Here is a 27,769-nt window from a genome sequence, read left to right as displayed (position 1 = left end):
CTCCCCACATTCTATAAGTTACTCAAGCAAATAATTTCACTTGCCTGGATTGAAAGCAGCTTCAGAAAAAAAACGGTCCCAGTTTGTGATTTAGTTCCAAAATTAAATTCAGTTTGCAAAACAGAGTGGCTGGTGCAGTGGTGGGCAGTGCTGAGGCAGAAACTCACTAAACCTACTCCTTTAGATGTCTGTGTCATTTACTACAGGTACCAGGAAGGCACAGTAAGCAGCCAGCAAGCTGCATGTCTCACAGTGAAGCCATCTGACAGCTACAGCAAAGAAATCAGTTCTCTCATCTGCCACAACATTGCTATGTCGCTACAAAAAGTAATCTCATTTCATGTGAGTTGATCTGTTGCTTGTGTCCTCAGCTGCTCAAAAACCAAGGCTCTGAGCTTAACAAAAGTGTTTAAATGAATCTGAGGCAGCACCACAACTATCCCCCTCACTTTGTGACAGCCCCAGCTCCCTCCCAAACTCCACAGTGAGCCAACTCAGCAGGAAAGAGAGCAGGTTAGTAGAGTTACTTCTACCAGCCCATCTCCCCACACAATCTCACCTCAGAGTCTGCCAAGCACCCATGCTAGAAGGGGGAAGGGCAAGGAACATGCAAGTAATAGCATGACTCGCTGCTGCTGCGCTGCCACAAAGGTTTAAGCTACCCTAGGACCACAGCCTGGCTTCAGTCTGCTCTGCGGCATGTTTAGCACTCACAGCTGCAACTGAGGTCCACGGGAGCTGTGTCCAACTACAGATGCTTTAGCCTGCATCTCAAGCACTGTGAAATGGGGATAATACCACTCCTTCATACATAGTCTTCAAACGAAAAAAAATCATAAATATCTGACACTATTGTGGAAAGCACCACAGAACATCCATGCACAAGCCACAAACTCTGCCTCTAAACTAAGACTGAAATAATATCCAAGAAAAGCCCAAGACCATCCAGTGAACAACAGAAGAGCACTGAATTCCAGTTGAAATCAGGCAAGGTTCCTACAGAAAACCGAGCAATTACCCGTTTTCACAGTGCATATGCAAAGTGGGCTCAATAAAGCTTTTTGGCCTTGGTGTAACAATTTTCTTTGGTCAAAGCCTTAGTAGCACCCACAACAAAAATGGATGTGAGGAAATCATGGTGAGCAGAGGTTAAGTCCATGGTGGTTTTGATCCTGAAATGCTTTTACAATACAAAGATAAGTACCCCACTTGGCTACTTTCAAGCTAAACTAATACAAAAACTGATTTATTTACATCTATGCAAAACAATCCCAAATTACACACTCTTGAGTGTGTCAATTAGGAAAAACAGACTGCAGCATTTTAAGCTACAATATTGTTTCACTTCTATCTCAAGAGTACTTTCCTGAGATCTGAGATTTTTTTTTTGACTGCTCTAAAGGTATATCTACATTTTCTTACTACATTTGCTGACAACAGCTATAAATAAAATTACAATTTTTCACTTAATTCTGAATTATACACTGACACTTGAAAATGAAAATACTTCTAGCAAGGAATATTAACAAAAAATTAAGAGATAAGCCATCTTAGTAAGCAAGTACAGGCAGGAAAGAAATCAACAAGCTGACAGTCATTTTCAAAACTGCAGAGCCCTCCATGCCAACTAATTAACTTAGGCCATAAATAATACCTAGATGTGGTCAATTTAACTATCAGCAGTTTACAATATCAAAGTCAGCTAATTACAACTTTGTATCTTAACAATGAAGAACTGCTCTTTCAGTTTCACTGACAAGTACTTTAGCTGTATTTACCCATGGAAATAGTCTTCTGCAAAACGTTCATGTGACAACAGGGTGAAAAACTAGCTTAAGGCAAGGGGCACGAAAATGCATTTTCTTGTAATTTACTTTAAGGTGCTCGCAAGCCTGAGGGGTGGATGGATTTAAATGGCCTATTCGAGTAATGATTAGATTAGTATAGATTAATATCCTACTCCGCATTTGTAGTTCAAGCACTTTCCTAAACAAAAGAAAAAGTGGGAGATTATCCTATCTCCACACACTTAAATCTTTCAACACGCATGAGAACAAAGAATTTGATCAAGTGACAAAAAATTATAAACTGTCATGATTTCAATGAGGCTGCTCTTAGACAAAATGTGGTAATCAAAGTATACCTTTTGAAGGCACTCTATAATAAAACATACAGAACATTCAAGACCAAAAAATGCAAAACTGCAACATGTTTTGCATGGAAAACCAGTTGATTTATCAAAGAGGAAAAAGTATTTATGGCTGCTGATTTAAAACAAACTGCTTCTAGGCACTTTCTGCTAACAGATTTTAGAATTAGGAACTATGTTTTTCTTAAACCTCCTTTTTATTCATTAAGTGAACAAGGGGGGGGGGGGGCAGGGGGCAGGCGGGCAGCAGCATTGGAGAGAAAGAGATCCCACCCCCTCTTCCAGTCCCTTTGCTTTGTACTGACTGACTGAATTCAAAACATTTGAAGAATAGAGTGCTACAGCTGAAACGTAAGTACAGGTGTATTTCTTTTAGGTTGGGTTGTTGCTGCCAAAAGAGGAGGTCCCAGTCCCCTCCTTTCTCCACTGTGTCCTTTGTCCCACAGTCGCTCAACTGATCCACACTGACCCAGTTCAGGGGATCAGTTACACTGGAAGAAAAAAAATCTAACCCACCAGAGACTGGCAGCAAAGCAATGAACATTTAACTGGGAGTCTGGCCATTCATTTAAAAAATAAAGCAAGGGATGTTTCTGCTCAAACTTCATTAGAAATAAACATGAAACACAGCATAAACTCATACTGATGAAGTAAAAATAATAAAAAAATAATAAAAATTAAAAAAAAATAAAAAAAATGCTTGCTGTCAAGAGTCGTAAGGAAAGTCAAACACAGAATTGGCGGGCACCTGGCTACGGATATTTCCATTGCAGCCCATGCTAATCTAAACCAGTGCACTGCCCCCGCCTAACACTTCCTCTGGCTCCCCCACCAACCGTACACATCCCACACACATACAAACAGATGCTTGAGCAATTGCCCATGAATGTGATTCTCAAAAAATATTATTTAAAAATTGGAGCTGGATTTCAAACTCCATTAAGATGTTCTGAAATAAGCAGTCCTGCTCCTAACAGGTGTCCCTAACTCCTCCCTTGCATCAGTCCCGGCACTCAGAACCCGCACTGAGGCAAACTGTCTCACCATCCCATCAGCAGCGGGCCTGGGGGAAGCACAATTTTCTGTTGTTGATGGTGGAGTGTTTTCTTCTTTTTCCCTCTTGCCTTTTTCTTTTGAGAGGGCTGGGAAGGAAGAGGTTGGATTTTTGTGTATTTACTCAGCTAGCTGGCAAATGTGAAAACCAGCACAAGACTAAATGGCCATGGCAGGGAAGGATGCCATGGCAAAGCAGAAGTGGGAGCAGACCTCCTCTTCTGGCAGCAGCAACCAGTTAAATTGGCTCCCTTTGTTACTCAAATTCACCACCAGTAAATGTTACACTGCACCACCAATAATCTCACCATCAAATATTTTTGTGTTGTTTCAATTCAACTTCATTTTCCTGGCTTCAGAGGAAGCTGCCCAGCACACAGCTATGCGCAAAGCTGCTCAACACCTGTGAAAGCCCTGCTCCACCATGCTCAGTCACTGCCAGGCAGATGGGCAAGAGGAAAGTATTTTAACCTGCACTCAAACCCTGCCCCGGGACATCCAGAGTCCCCATTCTTAAAATTTCTCAGAGGGGAACTTGATGGAAAAAAAGAAGAAAAAAAAAGTGTTAGTGCCATCAGCACAGAGACCAGAGCCCTATTTAGACAAATCTCAGCTCACTTAAATCACCCTAAAAATTCAGGACTATGTAGTTTGCTCCAACATCGCAGATGCCATTAAAAGAAGAATGCCACTCACACTCCACTCCCCCTTCCATTCACCTGCTGAGTGACCTGCATGAAGGAATCAAACCTGTTACAACCCATTTTGGAGAGATGGGAGAAGAGGGTGCAAAAAAAAAAAAAGGGGGGGGGAGGGATAATTTAATTAAGGCTAGGGCAATAGTTTGGTTTTCAGCAGTACCAGCCTAAGAGAACAAGATCCACTGCTTTTGCTGCCACTTCCAGCTAATAATTTCCTAAAATTGTCATGCAAAACAACCTAGGCGTTTTTGTGAAGCAAGAACGGACATCAAGCAGAGGACTTGATCAGGTAGGAATTTCACAAGATATTTGACAAGTATATATCTGGAAAAAACTATTAAGCATGTCATCACCACGTTCTCACTAACCACTAGTCCTCTCTCTGATAACCACTCTCATGCTCCCTCTTCCTTAAGGAAAACAAGTCAGGGGGTAGGGGGTAGAAAATACAATGGGAGGCAGGGGAATAAAAATGACATATATATACATATATATTAAAAATCACTAAGCACTGTCAGGAGAGATCTGTGAAGGTGGCCTTCAGAAACAGGAAGTACACAAGCCCGTAATGGCACGTATTTGTTTCTTGTGTCCCCCCACCTCTGTTTTTCCCTTTATTATTTCTATATTATCTAATTCCCTATATTAAATGGAGTATCTTAGGCAGTTGCACTACTGCACTCTACCTTTCATAGAGCAGGTAAAGCAAGCAGCATTGAGGATTTGCATTGAAACAGGGGCTTGGCTCAGTTTTTAATGTTTTGTTTCTAAATCAGACACAAAGCAACTGCTACTTTAGGTTTTAACACTCCATTCAAAGAAGCACAGCCAACTGGATGATGAAACAGTGCAACACTCCACACAACAGTCGAAGTGCAGGGGTACAAGGATCAATCAGGATTTCATCTGCTAAGCATGAGCCTCTAGCCCCAGCCCTTCCGGAAGCATAGGATGCTCCGAGCACACCTCGCCCCCTCCCTGCTGGCCCCACAAGCAACAAGGGCTGCTGCTGTGCTGCCCAGACAGGCTCCCCCCACTCCTCCCAGCAAAGGCTGCCAGCCGGACAAAGCCACCTCGGGACACCAGGCAGGCAAACCACTCCGCACCAGAAGGGACACCCCTCTTCTTTCCAAGCCACCAGTGCTCGGGCTCGCATATTTATTTGCTCTTGTCCCACAAGATGGCACTGACAGAAAGACTTTGCTCCCTCTTTTTTTTTTCCTCTCTGCCTCCTGACATCAGGCTCACCACTGGCCCTGGACCGATTCAGAGAAGGACTGCCACCTACTGAAACATCACATCATTTTCCCACACAGCTGAGCTTCCCTCCCCACCTGCCCACCAGCTAGATCCTGCTAGTTTCATCAGACAGGTAAGGCAATGGACTGAAGCAACACAGCTGAAGATAACTTACTTTCAGTAACAAGAGTCTGAGGTTTTCAGCACTACAATTTTCTTTATGTAAAGACCTGGGAAAAGCTAGCTGCATGAAAAAAAACATGATGCTTCCCACATAGGCAGACTCCAGCTCTCAGTAACACTGACAGGACCAGCGCAGCATCTGATGAACCTTCTAAGCACAGTTAACTACAGCAAAATAGAAGGTTCAAGCTGAAACATGCAACAGCCATACTCAGGCAAACACAGTAAAATAAGATTAACTCCCCTAAAGGAAAAGGAAAAAACTACCATATTCTAAAATTTTATTTCCTTTCAATTAGAGGAAGGGGGCAAGACACTTTTCTCCTCTCATTGACATTATCTTGGGTGAAACCTCCTCTCCCCAGCAGAGTGCTTATCACTTTTCTGACACATACCAAGGTATTTACATGCAAGCAGACATCAGGAACAGTTGCAAAGCTGGAAGCATTTAAGAAATCCGAGTAAGTCACAGAAGACCTACATTTGATATTGCATCATTTTCACATAACTGAGGTGATTTACGTTGACTCTTAAGTCCCAAGTAAAATCAAAAGAAGATTCTGCAGAGGTGACAGTAAACAAAACCCACAGCCTGTTTCGCAGAGCTGGACTCTCTTTTGCACAGTTCCCATCTCAGAAAGCAACCATTCTGCTAGAATTCCTCCCTTGCCAAAGAGGTGCAACGCAGTCACTGTTACAAGAGAAGAAGGTTTTCCAAGTTCTTACCATTTCCTATACTGCAGGATGCACTTCAGCAACGAGGAACTTGTATGTTAAAAACATACAATGCTATGTCATTAGATCTGCAGGTACTCAAGTCTTCTTCACACAGAATACCACCACCTATAACACATTCTGTGTAAGTGTAGATCTGTTGTTCTCCCCCTGCCACACAAAGGCTTGGGAAATTCAGCTGATACCTACTAACAAGGTAACTGCGTTCAGTATACACAAGCGTAGTTGTGGAGTGCAAGCTTTATCTAAATTTCTATTTTCAGTACATTTGCCAGATAAAAAAAAAAGTCTCTTACAAGTCTTCAAAACTATTTAAGAGAAGTGTGTGGGGGGGGAGGGAGTCCCAAGACTTCTGAAGTCCAACTTCATAAGTCATTCATAAAAACCACAACAGCAACTAGCAAGACCATAGCCATCCCCTGTAAAGGAAAAAGACAGGCAGTTCCTGACATGTACTCAGACCTGTCTCTCTGAAACACACTTCACTGCTCAGCACTCACCTCACAGCAGGTGCAACACTGCCCAGATGCCATCTCCACTCCCATCTCACCACCCAGCCTACTGTACCTGCTGTCACTCTCTTGCTGGGAAGAATGGAGCAGCTCACCTGCTCTCCTCTCAAGAGCTGTCTTCACCCCTGGCATCCCCACCACCCCTGCACAGCTAGCTCCTAGCTCAGGGCTAATCAGAAGCCCCTCCCACAGCTCTCACCCTTCATAAAGCCAGCAGCTGAGCCCTTCCTCACAGTGCTTCACACCAAAGTGCTGGAGGGCAGGAAAGGACTAAAGAAATTGGAGAACATGAACTCCTTTGGCAAGTCATAAGAACAGCTTAAATCAGCAAGCAGCTTCTAGTCCTTTTTTCCCCCCTCAGGGACTCAGAAGCTCTGCCCAAAACCCTCCTCCCCTTCAGCCCTCTCTACCCATCCTTTCCTCCCAATTCTCCCAGTTTCCATGCTTTCCCCTCACATGGTAACTCCTCTTTATCAAAGCAGCACTGAAACCTTTTTGTGAAAAGTTAGAGCTGTATTTGAGCATGAGAGTACAATGCTGAAATCTTCTGTGCATTTTAGATTAATAGTGCAATACATTTTAATTGTTACTTGAAGGTTCATTTTAATCTTAAGATCCAAATGAACACCACAAATGAAGCAGTAACATAGAAGCCTCTCCCAAACCACAGAGCAACTCATTCGCAAAACTACTCTGAACAGATCTATATTGGTGCCATGGTTTAACCCAGCAGGCAGCTAAACACCACACAGCTGTTCACTCACTTGTCCCCAGTGAGATGGGGGAGAGAATCAGAAAAAAGGTAAAACTTAGGGGTCAAGACAGTTTAATAGAACAGAAAAGAAAGGGGAAATGATAATAATAAAAGAATATACAAAATAAGTATATTTGAGCAATTGCTCACCACTCACTGGCCGATGCCCCAGCCAGCAGCAGCCCCCCGAGCAGCAGGCCACCACCCCCCAGTTTTATTGTTCAGCATGATGTCATATGGTATGGGATATCCCTTTGGTCAGTTGGTCAGCTGTCCTGGCTGTGTCCCCTCCCAGCTTCTTGTGCCCCCCCCAGCCTCCTCACTGGCTTGGCAGTATGAGAAGCTGAGAAATCCTTGACTTAACACACTGATGTTTTAGTTGTTGCTGAGCAGTTCTTAAGCTATCAACATCATTCTCATCCTGAATCCAAAACAGCACTGTGCTACTTACCAGAAAGAAGATTAACTCTATCCCAGCCAAAATCAGAACTAGATATTTACAGCACAGAACAGCATGTCACTGCAACTTGCCTTGTACATACTGACCTCCAAGACATGACTGACACATTTTGGATGTATTTTGACATGCTGGACCCACCTTCACATATGGTCCATGCAGCAAAAGCAAATGGATCTGCACCTGTGGTAGATCCACCATGCCAGTCAGATTCTTGTATTTTTGTGTGCAGAGTTATCACATTAGCATACAACACAAAAAAGACTGCAGGAATTAAAATGTTTATGGTCCAATTCAACATTTCCAAGTTATTTTTTCACTTGGGAGATGTTGAATACAGCCCTCAAGTAGCCTAAAAAACCCCTAGCTCATTCCCCAACCATGTTTGTTACAGTACTCCTTACAAAGCACACATTTGTAATCCACTTCTATTATTTGCTAGCCCTTTTTTTTCCCAAATTATTCAATATCAGGTGCTTTTGAACATGTACCCCAGTAAGAAGATCCATTCTTCCTATTAAATGAAAGGCACTGGAGTCAGTTTAGTCAAGAAGTGATAGCACAATACCACACTAGTGGTGATGCAGTAAGCTTAGCAGAGCCACAAGAAATAAATTCTCATGGGAAGAGAAGGAAGGTTTAATTGAGCAGGGATAAGGTGTATCCTTTCATAGATACAGGTGTATCTATTCAGTGTAAGGAGCTGAAATGCTGCCACACACATTTGTGTTTTAGACTGTTTTACTGAATAAAACAGTAATAGCTTCTGGTACTACCATTCCTACCTGTCCAACACTGTATGTTCCTGCCTCTCTGTGTCACTTCCTCAGCTACCATGACACTATGCATGAATGGTATATGAGATGAGGAACTGGTTTGACCTTAAAAAAAAAAAAAGACAACTACTTTTCCACCATTCTATTCATAAGACACCGTTAAAATAGTACTCAACGGCTTCTCCTCAATGGAATACAAAGAATGGTTCAACATACGAAACATGGTCTCTGTCCTATTTTGTGCATAAGAATCCTACTCATAGTAAAGAGAAGCTATTCTACAAAAGTAACAAATAATTGTTTAACAACACCTTCCCGTCTTAGAAAGGTTCCAAGATGTGCTAATGTGGCCTTCCAATCATGCAAGTCAGGTTGTGCTTTTCTATTACATGCAAATATGTTCAGTATGTACAAGACTAGTTGCAGTGATGCACTGCGCTTCGCTGTAAGTATTCTCTGGTACAGATCTGTTCAGAGTAGTTTTGCAAACAAGTGGAAATCAAGAGGGAAGAATACAGTAGGCGTATCTTTAACAAAAGAAGTAACTTTCTTGGACAATTTTTCCCTTTTGGAAAAAGTCTGCCAGTAAGATCTCAGCCTCCAAATAAAACTTTCCAATGTGTGGTCTGTAAGCAAAGAATGGTAACTTTAAAACATCAAAATTGTGGAAAATATTTACAAAAAAGAATCGTGAAGGCGTTCGGCCACGGAACTTGGCAGCTCAGCTTCCTGGTTAGAAAGACTTTCTGTTGAAATAAAACCAAGAGCAAATCTAAAGAAAATATTGTTCTTGACAATACATAGACAATAGTCTAAACAAGGGCTGAGAGCAGTAGGTGGATGATTGAATTCCTGTATTATCATAAGATTGGCCTAAAGCTCTTCAGTACCAGAACCTTAGTCATTCCTGATTCACTAACAGACGTAATTCAGAGTACTACTCCTGTGCAAACAGAAGGGTTTTGTGCAAGGTGTACCATGCAGTAGGGTGCCTTCTAGTCAAAGTTTGTAGCCACCATGGCTTAACAGACATCAACTAAGTTCATCCATGCTAGTAGCTTAGCTCTACACCTTCCTTGTACAAATAGGTCTTCAAAAGCCAACCTGCAGAATACCTTTCTAAGGCCACAATGGTAGTAGGATTGTGGCCATAATTATCTGAAGCAGCATGCAAGGCACAGAAAAACAGGAGCATCACCTAATAGATGCACTGCTACGGCAGGAGTGGGTGTGAGGGAAGAAAACAGACATGCAAGCTTGCTCCCAAAGGATTATACAGCCTAACAGAATGACAATGGGACCCCTTACAAACTTTTCCCCAAGGCTAGAGCAGTACAATAGACATTTATAGACATTTGTATATCTTGATTAAATCTCGAGAGCTATGAATTTTATTTCCAAAATTTGCATACAGTGTTCTGAACCTTAAGAGCAAATCCTTGTACAAGAGATTTAATAACAAACAGACACAAGATCTTCCTAGACAACATAAGACTGCCGGGTTTACTTGATTTCTTCTACAGTTAGCTTGCTGTGGAAATAAAACCCTGGTTTTGGCATTGCTGCCTCTGTAACAAAATGACCATCCTGAATCCCAGAGGCACGCAGGTCTCTTGGCAGGTAGGGAAAAGGTTCTCAGATGCATGGCTTGTCTATCTTTTTCCACTAGCCAGTTACCATCTTTCCTATCAATATATAAGTCAGAAATACAAAATATTTTTGAGCTCAAGAAACCTGTTAACATTAGGTACTTGCAGATAAGCAGGCATTAATCGTCCATTTGACAAAAGTCTGCAGAAAAATGCTGCAAGACACTACTCACGGACTTTGATCATGTAGAGCTTGGTATTCTTCACAGAATGTACTAAGCATTCTGCCCTTTAAACAATAAGGCACAAACATGGTTTTCTTTTAACCTGTTTATTATTCTTGCTTATTATTCTACATTTAACTGCTCCACAAACAAACTTCTCTGCTGTTGAACTACACAGTGATTTCTCCAGGGTTTCTTTTTAGCCCTGCAAGATGTCAAGCAGCTCTGGTCAAAGAATGGCGAAAGACTGCATTATACTCAGGAAGCTGAAACTCCTTTCAAAGAGAACAAAACTCAAGAAACATGACACAGGTACAAGATAATCATTGCAGCAAAACTTACTGGGGCTAAGACAAGAACAAATGCACTGTGACCATCACCTTCTCATTACTGTCCCTTTTGCCAGACTTCTTTGGAAGATACTTTACACCTGCAGTGAGTTGCATCTCAATTATACATATTCACCTATATTCTTCTATATCAAGATACTGTCTAGGACCCTGCTTTGAAAAACCAGGTCATTCCTCTCAGAAGGGAGTACAGTTAAATGTTTTCCCAACCAAAGACAAAACTGTGGGGGAAAACAACCTTTAAAGCAGAAATGGCAAGAGCAGTATATGGCAAATAGCCTACGTCTAAGAAAAAAGTGCACATTAATTTGTGAACTGACAATATAGGCAGCTAGTCTATAGTCTCTTCTGTCTACATAGACATTCAACATAGTGAAGCTTCAAAGTAGAATAGTTGTGTCGAGTAGTTTTTTCTAAGCAAACACTAACAGATTCTACACAGGAAAAAACAACTTGAAGTTGCAAATTCAGTCCCTGGTTGAGGTCCTAGGAACATTTTTTTTTTTTTTTCATTAAGAGGTCTCAGCTCTTTATACCTGCATACAAAAATCTGTATTAAAAAATAATTAAAATCAATACTTGCAGAACGTTCTTCTGGTTATTTCTCGATGCTTGCTCTGCTTTACCAACCCAGACTTCATCCTACAAAGGATTGCTGCACATTCCAGATTAAGTACTCTCTTTGTTCTGTAACACTTAAACATCAAAAAATACTGAGGGCATGTGGCATAGGAGCCACTGGTTTCCTTTGAGGAATTGCAATTCTTATTAGAACTTAAAATATCCTTCCTGATTATCCTGTTATCTGCCTGATAGCCCAAACTTGCTTGAAAGTAAGAGGAAGATAAGAACAGCTTTCAGACACCAGAACATTTCTAAATCAACAAAGTTTCTCACCTCCATTCCTTATTTTTAGGGTATGAAGACAATAGTCATTATGTCCTCTAAAAAAAGGACACCACAGATGAAAGCATCTCAAAGAAGCCATCTACTGCTGTGTAACTTTTCATTAGCCACAGCAGTTTACCAAGTTCTCAAACATGCTGTAATGAAGTCTCCACAGCTGGAACCATACAGAGCTCCAGCAAGGCAAGGAGTTCTGATAGTTTTGTAAAAATACAGTTCTATTACTTCCAAGATGAGTTCGGGTTTAGGAACAAAAAAATGCTTGTGCAATGCTGAACTTAGGCTAACCAAACTAGCACCATGTTTTTACCACACTCTTAAAATTACATACAGAGAAATCACCTAACCCAGGTACATAAAACTCAGATTCAACGTCAGGCTCAAATGCACCCCTTGTAGAGCCACGCTAAACTCCATATTGTGGAACACTTCTTAGGAAAAACACCACAGTTGTGCACACAGCATCACACCTCCCTACACCACTCCAGAGCTTCCTAAAATACCTGTATTATCCAAAAGTTTCTACTTTTTAAGGTATCACATACACATCCACCACTTTGACAAATATTTATACTCACCATTAACCCTTTATTACCTAATAATCTGCCCTCTCTGAAAATCTCCCCTTCACTGATTCCAGAGACGCTCTTCACATTCTTTGCTCAATGCAATTGCTAAACCTGATCATAACTAAGGAAACATTACATAAACACTGCACAGAGGAGCTATGGCATCTCCCCAGTTCCCACAGTGAGGAAGGCAAAGATTCAGGAGGGCTGACTCACACCTTGTTAAAGGAGACGGGAGAAAGAGCCCAGGATCAGCAGATGACCGATAGGCCCCTGCCAGCTACTCACTGGTTGAATCCGGGTTGCTATGACTCATCTTTGACCACAGCTAGGGGGTTGGAAAAATTAATGAGAAAACAACAGGGAATGGCCAGGGTACAAGCCATAAACACACACACGAGAGGCTCCATAAGCTCAAGCATTTATGCTCCTTCCTACCAGCAGCCTCTGAACTCTTCTGGTACCTCAGGAGTAATTCCTGTCCCAACATGCTGAGCTGGAAGCTACTACAGCCAGTTACCTCCACGTAAGAAAGGAGTTTCCGGCAATCTTGCTGAGAAGCCCCTGAGGCCAGATTAACAATTTGACTATGCCCAAAAATATTCAGGCTCTGCAAATAAGACCTGAATTGTCTTTTCTTTTAATCATTTTTCTTCATTTTCTTGTCACTCCAAGGAAAAGAACTGACAAAAGTTTTCTGCCACTACAAAAGAGACATAAAACTGCAATGCTGCAACTACTCCCAGCCTGTCACAACTCCAAAAACTTCAATCTTAGTGACTGACCTGATGTAAGTAGTCCGGGGGGGGGGGTATTAATGGTATTCCGCCTCCCCCGTTTGGTTTAAGATTTGCAGTACTTGATGACTTATTTGAAGTGCCTCCCTCCCCAGCTCTCTCTAGCTTATGCATGTCTACTACCCAGATTTTAGATCAGCTCTCACACATGGACGTTCAAAGCATCAAAAACTTAACATAGCCTTAGAAAAGACAAATGGAGTGACAGTGGCTTTAAGGCAAAAAAGAATGCTTGACATAACACACAGTTCACCCCAGACCTTGGTTTCTAAGTATTTGGTAACTTAATTTGCTTGTTCTCCCAACAAACCCTAAAAGATTCTCTATTTGGGGGGGGGGCAGGGCGGGCACGGGGAGAAAGGCAGGTAAAAATGCGAGATCTTATTTCACAAGGAACAACACTGAAAGCTGTCTTAATTTCCATCTTTCCCCATGACAAAACCCAAGATTAAATGCAAGTCCTGTAAGTATCATTAATTTCATTAATGTTTAGAGGCCTCAGGAAAGCCATCAGTCTTTTTAATAATATTCTGTTACTGCCAGGCAAAAATCACAGGCAAGACCAAAGGTACTGTAAGAACCTGAGAACTAAAGCAACACTTGACTAATTTAAGTTCAGAAACACTAGAAACAATTTTTTGCACCCAAAATACGCCTCTGAGAACCGAAATTACAATACCTCTCACTTTCCAATGCAGAGAAACTGGAACCTGTTCTTAAGCGCATCAGTTCCTTCCCACACACAAACATCAAGTAAACTCGACAGCAGTATGTACTTGTTATAGCTAAATATACCGGTAATATATGGCTTCCTAGTCTGCAACGCTGTGAACGCATGTGTGGAAAAGATGGTAGTTTGCTGGGCTTTTATGTAACGTAAATTTAAATAGAAGAAACAGCATCTGCCATTTTCTTTAATTAGTATTTCATTTGGCTGTTACCAAGTTAATTTGTGTAAGCGAGCTCCAGCACTTCAGAAGCGGTTGCACGAATAAATCCTATACAATTTAAACGTTATTATCAAGAATCCACTGGCACAGAAACCCAACGGTTTTACCCGCAGCGGAGCCAGGCGAGCGCGCCTCCCCGCCCCCGGCACAGGGAGCCCCGCTGCACACCGACCGGGGGGACGGGGACGGGGCGCGCCCTCCCCCACCGCTCGGCGAGGAGAGGCGAGGCCCTGGGTGCCCCTTCCACGCCGTGCAGCACGTTTTACACTCACGCCGCCAGCAAGCCAAGCCAAGCCGAGCCAGCCCAGCCGAGGCATCGCCCGGCGACGGAGGCCCGGCCGGGGCGCAGCCGCCCCCGAAACCCATCGGTGGGCAGCGGAGAGGCCGCGGAGGCAGCCCCAGGCGGGCAGCGGCGGCGCCCCCCGCCGCCCCCCGGGCCCGCAGCCAGGGGAGGGGCGGCCGCCACCATCTTGTCAGGCGCCCGCCACCGGCCGCCCCCACGTCCCCGGGCACAAAGGGAGGGCAGCGCCGCCTCCCGCGGCGCCCGGCGGGCAGAGGGAGGCAGAGAACCCCCCGCAGACGCCCCCGGGGGACCGGGCCGGGCACCCCCCTCCCGGCGCCGCCTGCCCCCGCCCCGACTCACCTCCAGGCGGAGGGAGGCACCGCAGCCCCGCAGGAACTCGCGGATGTTGCTCAGGCACTCGCCCTCCGTCCGCGGCTCCGGGTACACCTGCAAGAGAAGAGGCGGAGGCTGAGCGCGGAGACCGGCGCAGACCGGCACGGCGCTCCCCCGCCCCGCCGCTCCCCTCACCTCCCGCTCCCTCCGCAGGCGGCGGCACCAATCGCTCCCAGTGAAGGGGTTGAACCGGGAAGTAAACACGGAGCACAGGAAATGGCGTGCGCGGGCAGGGGTGCCCCGGCCAGGCGCGGCCCCGGGCGGGCCCCGGGCGGGGGAGGAGGGAGGCGCGGCCCGGCCCGCCCCGGCCCCGCCCCGGCTGCAGAGGCAGGCGCGGCCGGCGGGGGGAGGGCGGGGAGCCCCCGTGGATGTGCCCCCAGGCCTCGCCGCTTGGTGTTTTTAAGTAATTTTTAAATAATCGCAGCCGCGGCCCATTGCCATTGAGGGTCCGGGCAGCAGGGCGAGGTGGCCGGGGGGCCGTGCGGGCCCCCCTCCCTCGGCACGGGGCCCACCCGGCCCGCTGCACGCACTGAGGGTGCACGGGCGAAAGGCCCGCGTCGCCGGTGAGCCCTGTCGTTTGTGGGGCTGCCGGTGCCCCCCCCGTTTTGACTTCGGTTCACCCGTAAGTATGGGGTTTCTAACAAGGGTGTACATCAGAAATGCCCCAAAAGGCCTCGGTGGAAAAACATCAGTCCTCAGAGTTAATCATCTACCGATTGGAGGGTCCGATGTTAACGAGATTTGTTTACCTGTAGTTTATTAAACAGCTTCAGTCTCTTCTTACCCTAGAGGAAAATCAACTTCACAAAGAGGAGAGAACCATGACCCAACTTAAAGAGAAAACAGGTTTTGGCAATGCAGTGGCATTCACACTGCCTTCAACCTCTACCCTGAAACTGTAGACCTTCCACGGAAAAACACCCAGCCCCATGGGTTCCAGGGCTGTAGCTTAACTTAGCACAGCTTAACTCAAATCCTGTGTGCACGTAAGCATCCTTTCAGAATAAATTCATTGATTTCTATGAAGTAGTTTAGCAAACAAAGCATTGCCCAAACTGAGAGGTAGAGCAGACCTGCAGCCCTGGACACCTCCCACTAGGAAGGGAAAGCCTAGCACAAAAATGTACTGCAAGTCGCTGGAAGCTACGGTGGCAACACACGGCATCATGTCCTTCGATTATGCATTACACTCGGAAGGAAGTTTTGTTAAACGCACACATATGTCAAGGCTAGATAAACTCACAAGCATGATCTACCTGCATAGCACTGGGAACTTCGCATCAGGTTGACTCCAAACATTGTTTCAAGCTGAAACCACGGTAGTGCCTTCCCACACCTCTATGCAGTATCAAAAGTACCTCTGACCCCATGATACCACAAAAATTAACAAATGCAACAGCATGACAGGGTGAACCTGGTACAAAGAAATTTAAAACACAAGTCACTCTCATTTTCTAAACACAAAATTCAGTTGAGTTTTAAATGAAAGCCACTATTTTGTAATGCAAGGAATTTGGTAGCAATATGAGTTGAGGAATTTTCCTTTCTTCAGGCAAGCCCAAACACACACACACCCTAAACTCCTCAAATTATTCAGTACTATGATAAACCATTGTGGGTTAAGAATAACCCTTTTACTACACTAAAATATAAAGGGAATGGCAAAGAAGTCCTGTGTGAGTACAACAGCCCAAAAGAGAAATTCAGTAAGTTTGGAAAGGATACCCAGTCGGTGAGAGAACCCTCCTGGAAACATGAGCTTCATCCCTCTTGCTTGTTATACATTTTAGTTACTCTATTAATTTACTTCTTATTTCTAGTAAGAAATCTGAAGCTTTGTCAACCATGCCAGCATCATTCATCAAGGCCTCTTCATTCTGAGCCACGTTAAAATTACTTCTACATTCAAAACCAGAATAATTTCTAACAAGAAATCACAGTAAATCTAGATTTCTCTATAAAGAAACAAATGTCTTGTCTTGTAACATAATCCACATAAACATTCTTCATGGCCAAAGTCCCCAATACCTTAAGCACAGAACCCACTTATTGTAAAAAACCCAGATATATGTATTACTACCTCATAAGTGACTGCACATAATTCATAAAAGACTGCACCACACCTGGACTTAGGCCAAAAAAAAAAAAAAAAATGGGGGTGGGGGATGGTGTAAGAGGGACATCTCATTAGAGGAGGGCAAAAACTTCCAATTAAAGATTAAAGAAACAACAAGCAAAGAAAACCCAAACCCTGCAAAATGTCCTCTGTCAGGTCTGGAAGTTTAAAATGCATGCCAAATATACGTCCATGACCAGCACTGATCAGCCTGACCAGCACTCTAATGCATGATTCCAGTTAAAAATCATCTTCCCTCAAAAGAATAAGTTACAGTAAATCTTTAGAATTTTTTTCTCTCATAAAACGAGGGAAAAGGCTTCAGGGGCAATGCAAGAAACAGGCTATGTTTTCTCAGCTCTGTGGCTACAGTGGCATTTTTATCTAACAGGAGACAGAAGCATATGGGTAAAGAATTTAAAAATATATTAGCATTTGTATCCTGCTAGAAATTTAAAGTATTAACGATCCCATAAAAAGAAGCAAACCCATGAAGTTATTTATCTAGAAAATCTTAATGTGATCCTGGCAACCTTCTCCTACAGATGGCTGAGAAACACAGTGGGGGACCCAAGTAACAAACTCAGCCCCCCTGAGAGAATCTCAAAGTGCAATTACGCAGGCCAAGCCCATGCTAAAATCATACTTATATGACATCCTTTACATACAGTTATAGGAAGCTCAGGAGACTGACCTCTCTCTCATAGATCACATTTATGGCCTCACAGACCATTCAAAATGTAACAGAACATAACGCAAGCAGACCACAGGCAGGTAAGTCCTCGTCTGCCTGAAAGATGGCAAATTTTTCCTTCTCTCTTTCAGAGAGAAAGGATAAGCAAAATAAAATTACAGCAGGGTAACACTCCAAATTTACTTTGCTTAATAAAAAGTAGGCTACATGTACATAAAGCCAATGAAATAAAGAGGTTACATATTTTCCTCTCCAGTATTTGCTTTATCCTCTTGCTCTCACAGACCAACACCCACTAGTTCATTAGTAGGAGCTGTCTTCTTGTATGTCTATACGATGCCTAGTACAAAGAGGCTTCAGTGTCCAACTGGAACCTCTATGTGCTCTAGTAATACAAATAAAAAAGGTTAATAGTAATTAGAAAAGACAAGGACTCCAGAGGGACCCGACAGATTCTTAATTAGGGACTGGGACTCCACAGTGGAATCCAGAGAGACAAGTGGAATGCAACAGTTTAAACCACTTCTTCGTGGTAAAGGGACAGGTTCTGATTAAGATTTAATCTCTCAGGGAGTAGTTCTGGGAATCACGGCTAGTTCAATGAGGACACTTACATGATGCACTGGAGCTATCAAGGAGTGGAGTACATTTTCCACTATCCAGAAAAGATGGGAGTACAAATAGATGATACCTAGCTAAATGCTATGTCCCTTTTGATCAGTTTAAATCTATGATTTTAATCAACAACAACAAATGCATTAAAAAGGGCAACGCAGACAGGCAGTATCAAGAACAGTATGACAGGGTGGCCTTAGGAAAAACAAAAAAGACTACCATTAGTTCATTTGAACACGGAAAGTATATGAAGAAAATAAGCAAGGAACCTGTAAATAGTGAGTTTAAAAGAAAAAAAAATACAGTCCTTTGAGTGCAATGAGTAAACATTAGCAATTAATAATAAGTAGGAGATATCTTCAGCTATACGTATGGAAAATGAGCTGTTTACTTGCATTTATCTGCTGAACAAGTTGACAAAATGAGTCAGAGAGGTGTATGAGGTCTTTAAATATAAACTGGAATCTACCAAGACAAGAGGAAGAGATTCAGTATGAACTTACTACATATAAGTTTAAAAAATCGGTCATTTATCTAGCACAAGATGTAATATATACAAGATGGTTTACTATGCAAGAAGACTATCTCAGTTACTAGGAAGCAGAAACTAACGGACAACATAACAGGTAGCTGCAAACTAGTAAGCAGACACTTAAACATGCCCTTTTCCAGAGTACAGCTGCCTGAGTCTAAAGTTCAAAGACTTGTCCCTCCAGTAGGGATACTAGGGCTAAATCCCATAAAGAGGCAACCCTGCACTCTAGAGAGCATTGCAGAAGAATGCAGTCGCAAAGGGAGGTGGCGTAGGGACAGGCTGGACAAGAGTACTTGTCCTCCACCACAACATGCCAGACCATTTTTTCCACACCCAGTTTATCTGGCCTGGAGTCCTCTACACCAGATCCACCCCACAGTAGGAAACAGTTTTCTTTCCAGGTTTCAGACCACCTTGCACACACAGAGCATTACTGCAATCCAAAGAGTAAAAACACTATAAATGAACAATGTAGCAAAGCTAATGAAAGGGTCACATTGACCACATTCGGTCCCACAGCAGCTGTGTTTTGCTTCCAGCGCCTTTGACTGACTAAGGCACAACATCAAGGGTAACTGATCTTCTGATGGAGCATGGTGGCACGGAGGCAAACACCTTCTATACAAGCACTGCAGGCTGAGGTTTGTCACCACGGTTTGTGTTCAGGAATAAAGATGAGATTAAAAAAAATCATGAGGAAGGAAGCCAGGCCATTCTCACACTAACCTGGGCTGTGAACCTACAGGTGATTCACTTGTCCAGCAGCTCCTGCAGGTTCCTTCCCTCCCTACCTCTCCCAGCAGTGCTACCTCCTGCCTGCTCCTACACCAGTGCCCAGCAGAGCTCATCCCTTGGGATGTTCAGGTTTCCTGGGATGTTCAAGTTTCCTGCTCCGTCCTCCATCGCACCCACCCTCACAAATTGCACCACCCAGCAAGGATGGAAAAGAAAGAGTGGCATCACAGTGATGTCCTCCATAGCTACAGAGGCAGACACTGTCTGCTTCTCGCGGAAGCACCACCTGATAGGGACTGATGGCAGATGCGGTGCTCCCTCTGTAGCCAGTGAACACAGCTGGGCTCAGAGGACTGCAGACGGACAGAGCCCCACGCTTCTCCCAAGACAGCAGGAGTCAGAGCTGCACTTGAAAGGGTCGGACCTTCCATGTCTGTAAGTGACAAGCACTCTGCATTTGAGCCCAACCACTTCAGAGATCACACATCTTGCTGGTGGCATTAGGTGACATTAGCAGGATGCTATAATTAAACTAAAAACACGGACCAGGATTCTCAGCAAGGCGCAGTTCTATTTTAAAATTAGGTGTCTTGATGGAACACCAGATCTTACCATGATACTGTTTCTGTGGCACTGTAGCTCCTTAGTACTGGCTCTTCCCAACCTATAAAACCTGCTGCCCACAAACTTTTCAGCAATGAGGAAACCCATGCTCTGAAAACACAGCATCAGGCAGTCAGCATACCTACTAAGAACTAGATCCAGTAAAAGGCTGAAGTTCCTACAAAGCCATGCACTAAGGTGCCCAAATTTCCAGGGTTCATGCAAGAATTCACTTAGGCTCTGCACACAGCACAAAGCAGAAGGCGGGTGCCTTAAAATACGCCCTAAAATTCTTACATGCTGAGAAGAACACCTGGTCTTGAAGTTAACAAAGAGCCAAGGCACAGCAGAAGGCAAAAGCAAGAGTGCACCTATGTTCTTGACCCCATCTGGGATTTTAACACAGTGAGCCTTCATCTGCTTAGCATTGCAAACTCCAGTCATCTCCTGGACTTACAAGAGTCCTTTAAGTGCCCTTTGGAAGAACTCAACAGTGCATCCTCTCTGAGGAGTGAGAGGTGCCCACTTTTTATGATGAAATTTAGCATGGAGGTTCCCAAACCTCTTGCCCTTGGACACCACTAATAGTGACAGCAGCAGCTCTTAGGTCCCACTGCCTCGCTCCATAGCCATCAGCACGGTTAACCCCACATCTGACATTCCTCTGCCGCACATCCTACGTCACCACACCAGTCCCTGTACTCCATCCTTCCATCTATCCCACCTGAGACCACACCTTCCAAACCAGCGACTCCAATCCCACATTTAACTCTATTCTACTGCCACAAAACCTTATCCCACCATCCTATGGGCCGTACCAACTCATCAGCCACAGCTTCATGTGCCCTCAACTTCCCCTGCTATGGCACCTGGAACCAGGAGCACTCTGGTTGACTGTCCTCCAGCTCTTCAAGTTCTGCCCTTGCACATGTTCAGAAATGCTTGACCAGCCTTCATTAACAGTGACCTACATTCAAACACACTGATGTTCTGCTTTAGCAGCTTCAGTCCCTTACTGGAAATAGCCGTCAAAACCTAAGGTCAGCTACGTTTGCAAAGGAAATTTACAGTTCGGTTAAAATGCCAGCCAGGTCTGTGGCAGCCTTGGTAAACCGATTCTTTGAGTCTTACACAACAACTAGAGCCACTTTTTTTCTTTAATTTGCTCTGCAAAACTGATACTGTAAAACTGATACAGCTGTTTGAGGTCATCCTTTCGGATCTGCACCTGTATTAAACAATGCTCAAGTAAACAGTATGTTCTTTGCAGTGGAAGTACTGTACTTCTGTCACCTCCCTTGGATTCTGACCAAATACCCATCAAAGTCTGTAAACTGACTCCCAGGAGGTGGGAATATGACCAGACCCTAAGAGACAAACACAGTAAGTTAAGAGCACCCGGACATTCCAGATGGTGTTTCTGTTTTCTCAAGTTTCCGTTATATTTTTGTATTTCACACAAAAACCTACATTAACACAGCATTAAGAAACTGAGAATACCAAGCACATAAAACTTAGCAAACACAAGTGACAGCTGCCTTTTGCAACTTCAATTATGACCGACTTGCAGGCCCACCCTGTGAACTATGCATGAGTCCTACCAGAACACACGCACAGGAGTGTCTCTAAAGATTTTTGTATGTCCACATGACAGGGTCTAGTGGCAGCTGCAGGAGTAATTTTCTTTCCACTGCTTCCTAAATGCTGAGGACTAATATTCCCAGTTCCTGTGGGTTTGCTTATTTTCTTGCTGTTTTGAAGGAAAAGAGGAGACCAGCTAGCGTGCAACTGTCACCAACCCCATGCAGTACCATCAGCCTCGTGCCGCAGAGCTCCAGGGGTGCCAGCATTAGGTTCCCTCAGGAGAACGTGTATTTCCCTGAAGTCAGTGAGAGGGAAAAGCCCAACGAAGTGCTGCTCCAGGCATGGGCGGTATTCGGGCAAGGCTCAGCAAGAACCTACCTCAAGGGGTTCCCCTGCAAAGGGAGGCTGGTGGGTAGGGATTCTGCACCTTTTCTCATGTAAACTGTGCAGCGTTTCCCGTGCAGCGCCACTGATTTGATGCAGCACAAGCTTGGGCTTCAGGAGTCCAATCACTCAGGGTTTGTTTACGCTGGGAGAGTTCTGCTGCTAGATATGCTGGCATCGCTCCGCAGTGTGGATATAACATATGCCAGAGAGGGAATTCCTCTGCCAGTCTAACAGTACCACTTCTCCCAATGACATTAAAGAAGCCAACAAAAGCATTTCTCTGTCAGCAAAGCTGCACCGGCCAGGGGGAGTGTATGATTTTTACTGCTTTTTCCCCCCTCTCTGTGTGAAAATATTCCACAGGACTACCAAAGCCCTACAGTGGAGACCCTCTCCTGGGCAAGCTGCCAACATCATCCAACAGCACTCACTGCAGAGCAGGAAAATGGAGACCTGAATGAAATGCTTTTAGACCTGAGCAGTGTTTTGCAGGCTAACGGGGTGACTCTGCCCACTGGGTGCTAAAGGTCCACGGTGAGGAGCTGCATGATGGCAACTTCTTGCAGACGAGGCCAGCCACCCCTCCTCAACTCCATGGTGCTGGTGGTGGGTGATGGCAGCAACCTTGTTGTACCAAGAGATATGGAGAGAAGGTGGCTTTGCTCATGCAGCGAAGTCAAGGAGAGCACAGGAATGTCACACTGGCTGAGGATCAGGGAGTAAAGCTCAGCCAGCCAAGGTGCAAGACTGATGCTGCTTCCATGCTGCCAGCCCGCAGTATTTTTGTAAGCCCTGTCATGCTTGAAATGTGTTAAGGTTCCAGCTCTGCAAATCACAGCCACCAGGTAATGACTAATTACAATTATTTAACAAAGATGTATATTGAATTCCCTTCAGTGGTTCAAAGCCAGATTTTATTCGAGTACATGGGTATATATATATGAATAAATACACTTACATACATATACCATTTGTAAACTTCAATTTTAAAGCCAGACTTCCAGGTTTTTTTAAAGCTTGAATTACAATCTTAAACATTTTCAGCCAAATGATGTGGTGCCCTCAGCCACTAGCATGCAGCAGTAACCAGAGGAAGGGTGCTGGTGGCATCCCCACAGCTCTTTCTTTTCCCCACACAGACACAACGTTCAGACAATGGTCTGGGTAGCAGTAGAGCACCTGAGGGCTAAGAAATTGTCTATTCTGTTGTCCATGTTCTGCACAAACGTATCTAGAAACTGTTGAAAGGATATTAATGAGAATAAGACCTGCAAAACTACATTATCTTTCTGTATTTTCTCACAAAAATGATTTAATCACCAACAGTTTCTTTAATTGCCCCCTCTTCTCAGGACCTGGCATGCCCTCATTTAATTCAGTCTAGACCCTTATGCATTAACAGGGTCCGATTTTCAAGGAAAAAGACAGCAAACACAGATGCAAGTCCTCTGCTTCCTCAGCGTGTACACGCAGACTGTGTTTCTCTGGATAACATGCCAGTCACCAGAATTACAGAGCCAGTGCATAGGTGAGAAATACATGGGCGTTCTCTTTCACTGCATCCTTGCACCACCGCTCTCACAAGGCAATAGAAGTAACGTGGTAAATGACAACACAGCCAACGACAACTCCATAACAGGACCAAACGACGCTGTAAGAAGCTCACTGTAACACTTACAAGAACAGTGTAACAGTGTGTATTCAGGAAAAAGGCACTGTAAGGACTTTGCTTGGGATAACTTTCCCCTGGTGCTTGGCTCGCCCCTGCAGTGCTTCCACCCTGGAGCAACAGCATGTGCACGTACGCCAGCACTCCCCAAGCATGCAGCCATGGCAGGCACAGCTGTCCAGTACGGATTATTCTTGCCAGAAGCACAATAATCTCCCGGGAGGCTCTATGTAAGGACTCCTGCCAGGGGGAGAGAGCATATGCACGTTAAAACGCAGATTTTGCTTCCTGCCTCCCAGGTCTAGTCCTACGATGACCTGCTGCTGCTGTAACACCAGGACCATGCAACATCATTCCAGTGAGCAAGGCAGGACAGTCCTTTTGTTCAGCCAGGCAGACCCCGAGAGCCTCACCAGGGCTGCAGGGGCAGACCCATCCTGCCAGAAGAATTTCCTAAATTCAGATTGCTTGGAGGCAACGAGCACCTGGCAACCGCTTACTTTAGGAGTAACCTCTGCATTGCTGGTGGGGTGCTCACCACAGTTCCTGAGCTCTGCCTGGGCTCCACAACCAGCTCACAGCCAGCGTTGCACCCTTTGAAAAGGTACTGGGGCATAAAAATCAACACTTGTTATTAGCTCTGGCTCCCAAACATCTTCCCTTTCTTCTCCCTTTGCAACACTTGAAATACTACAGTCAGGTCACACCTTGTCACAACAGGTCAGAAGTACTCAGCCCTGACATATTCATGTGAAATCAGAGACCAGTGAACATAAAATCTCTCATTTTTTCCAGAGCTGTAGGTACACACACCCACTGCGAGGACAAGGCTGGTGAAATGGCTGCCGCATGTGGCAGCCCAAACCCTCCTTTTGGGGACTCTGATTCTCTTTCAGTGCTTTTGGTCATACACAGCAACTCATTTGTCTTGCAAGTTGCGTAGAGTTAATCTCTTCCTAAAATTGCAATTCAGAACGCCTCATTTAGCCAAAGACCTCCATCATTAAAAAAAAGAACCATACTAATACACGAGGTATTTATAAAAAGACCCTAATCCGTGCTGCCGTCAGTCCTGATACTACCCCAACTAACAATCAAATTGATGTTGATGCTGGTGCTAAGCCTCCACAAGGCGAACAAAGTTTTCTTCCAGCCGCACACCAGCCTCCGCCAGCGAGGGCACGCCGTATGTTTTCCCGGGGCCAGCCCCGCGCTGCTCCCCTCACGCCTCAGCGACGTGGGAGCGGCGAGAGGAAGCGGCTGCAGTTCGGATCAGCCTCCCACGCACAGCCCAGCAGCTTCTGGGTTGTTCAGTCCTGCACTCGGTGCGACGGCTGGGGACGGTCTGTTCGATGGAGGGGAGCCAGGGCACGCGAGACCCAGCCGTGCACCCAGCATGCTTCCCCATCCCCTGGCTTCAAAGCACTGAACCAGCTGCTCCCACCCCCTCCAAAAGCCCCTAACGGGAGGGGGGGAACCACGGGGGGGGCAAATGGCTGCTGCATCACATCCCCTGATGCGTCTTCCCTGTTTTCCCTGAACGGAACAAAGCTGTCTTCAAAATGATGCTTTCTGTCGAACAGCTGACCAAAAATGAAAGTACAAACAAAACTTAATGGAGCGCGAAGCCTCATATGACAAGGAAAATTCCCGCTCCAATTCTGATCTCTGTTTACAACGTCGAAAGTGGGTCAAACTGGTCTGCGATGGAGGAATCTGTTTGGAAAATGATCTCTGTGAGGAAAAGCATCTAAGCGGCAGACAACTGCACTGCAATGCTTCCACGGGGATCCTCTCCCCTGCCATCAAAGTAACTCAATTTTCCAGCGCGGGGCTGAAATCCTGTAACCTGAAACCATGGCTTCTCATTCAAACTGCTCGAATTCAGCAACTCCCCATCTTTTAGAGCAGATCAACCCACCTGTGTGTTTCAGCACAGATCTTTGTGCTTCAAAAAACTAAGACATGGCTGGGTTTGATCAGGGCAAGGGAAGCTGTTAGGGTTTTTGTTGGGGTTTTCTGGATTTGTTTTTTTAATTAACTGCTCTCCCTTTTGTCCCTTTCCTATGTTCAGGGTAAGGTTATTGAGCCGTACCATTGCACTGCCTAACCCAACTATTTTGTTTTACCCTGTCGTGGTCTCTCTCAAAATGCGAAATGACATTAAATGGGACTCCAAAAATGAGAGAAACAGTCTGTAATAACACTACTTCCCAAAGTATTTTCATTCAGAGTTCTTGGAATCTGGTGAATTTAGTATTTGTCCTTTGCTGTCATTTAAGATAGAAGATGACTGTAATGTAAACCAATGCAGCCAAAACTTCCTGACAAGAAGCTCTGTATGTTATTCTGTGCAAGGATGGTATACAAATACGCAACGATCTAAAGGAAAAACAGGCTAACCAGCCTTAAAACCCTCTGATTTGCTGTACTGACTTTAGAAAAATCTGTTCTTTGACCTTTAAGTGCTTGATTCCTTTTATGGTCACACAACCTTTATTTATTAAAAACCTTCTACTAATCAGTCTCGGGCTACCCAGAGGCTTTAAAAAGCACAAAATGCCAAAATACACATTATTGCATTCCTGCGGATACTGAATCCTCTTTCTACACAGTTTTTGAAAGAAATAAATGTATTTATAGCATTTTCTAGAAAACATCTGAAAAAAACCCAAACTGATAAACAATCCCTCTTATTTATAATTTGTAATTTTTTTAATGTTCTCTTTGGTTTTAGTTACTACTTTGTATTTACAGAAAAATGAGCTCTGTGAGTCTTCAAAGTGTCTGCTGCTGTCAGATATTTATAGAAAGTTATGAACTCAAATGATTTTAAGAACTGAATTAATCTACATCTGTGCAACAAACTTTTTATCTTTTAGATTTAGATTTCAAAAATGTCCAGTTGAAGTGCAGACTTTCAGAATAAGTAAGGAACAAAAGGGCTCGTATTTAAAATGCACTCAATATTTTAAAATATTTTAAAAAATTACATAACAGAACAGTAGTTGCAAAAGAGTTTGAAAAATAACAGTAGAGGGATGGATGTAAATTCTTTAAGTTTTTATTAGAAAAAAATAAAGTATCATGGAAATAGCTTAGACTATAATGGTAGCTGAGAGCATGAAAGAAGTATGTGGTATATATTCCCAAGTCTATAGAAAAAGAATTCATAAGTTGGATAGGAAAATTAATTCATAAGTCTCTCAGATGCATCTAAAGAGCCTCTAAAAAAACAGCAAAAAAACCCCACACAAAACAAAAAACCAACAAACTTCTCCCCAGACTTTAGCTAAGCCAAAGCCAGCGGAGACACACTAGGTCAGCAGGGTCCTCCAGCAGCCGCCCATCCCAGCACCCTGCTCAACACGGGGCAGGCTCGGGGCGGTGGGAGGCTGCGAAGCACCAGCGTTCCTCCCGCCTTGGCTGCCGGCCCAGCCTGCACACCACCCCCTGCAAACCCCACACCTCTGCACCACGAGGTCCATGATAAGCCCCGCTGACAGCTCCTGGCACGCCAGGCTGGTGGCAGGGTAGGCTGTGGGGAGCTGTGCCCCTCTGCAAACCTTCCTCTGGGTGCAGGTGCTGCGAAGGGGCGCCCTGCCCCAACATCAGAGATTTTCGCTCCTCTGACATAAAAAGAAATGAGCGCCTCTCATTCACGCTAACTGAGCTGTCCCTAGTTATACCACACACAGAACAGCACGTGAAGTTGGTAAACGCAGTTCTAACAGTTCTTTCTGTCATGCTTTTTTATTTACTTCATTGTTCAGTAGAGTCAGTTTCCCAGTTCTGGACCCCATTTTACTAGCCTTGACATCTGCAGAAGGGGGAAAACCTTTTCTGCCCCAAAGCTCAGGACCCAAAGCCCAAGATTTTGGAGAGGTGCTCAGAGAGGATGCCTGGTGTGGTGCAGTGGGATGGGCTGCCAAGATCCTCCCTGGGCTTGATGCCACGAGGCAAGAGAGCTGGGGAGCAAGGAGGGATGGGCAGAGCCTGCCTGAGCAGGTGAGTAGCCAGGCAGGGGATCCCTATGCTGAGGGGGTCCCTGCCCTCATCCCCACATCACACATGTCACCCTGGACAGCGGAGCAGGACATTTACCTGCTCCGGAGCCACAGTTTACAGCCCAGCGCCCTGGACAGCAGCTTGCACCTCAAGTACCGCAGCAGCAAAGCTGCAGCGCCTGAGGAGCAGGCGCATCCTTTTCA

General features: G+C 44.7%; 1 protein-coding gene across 1 annotated transcript in view; it reads right to left on the bottom strand.

Annotated features, from left to right (window-relative positions):
- The window catches only part of ARHGEF7 (Rho guanine nucleotide exchange factor 7), a 125,813-nt gene that overhangs the window by 96,326 nt on the left and 1,718 nt on the right, over window positions 1–27,769 (bottom strand). Inside the window, 1 exon segment of the mRNA XM_055701663.1 lies at window positions 14,588–14,674. Within this exon segment, the coding sequence (XP_055557638.1) occupies window positions 14,588–14,674 (87 nt within the window).

This window comes from Falco cherrug, chromosome 2 (genome assembly GCF_023634085.1).
Source record: "Falco cherrug isolate bFalChe1 chromosome 2, bFalChe1.pri, whole genome shotgun sequence".
NCBI lineage: Eukaryota > Metazoa > Chordata > Aves > Falconiformes > Falconidae > Falco > Falco cherrug.
The sequence above is the reverse complement of the archived record's forward strand: the minus strand, read 5'-3'. Positions and strand labels throughout refer to the sequence as shown.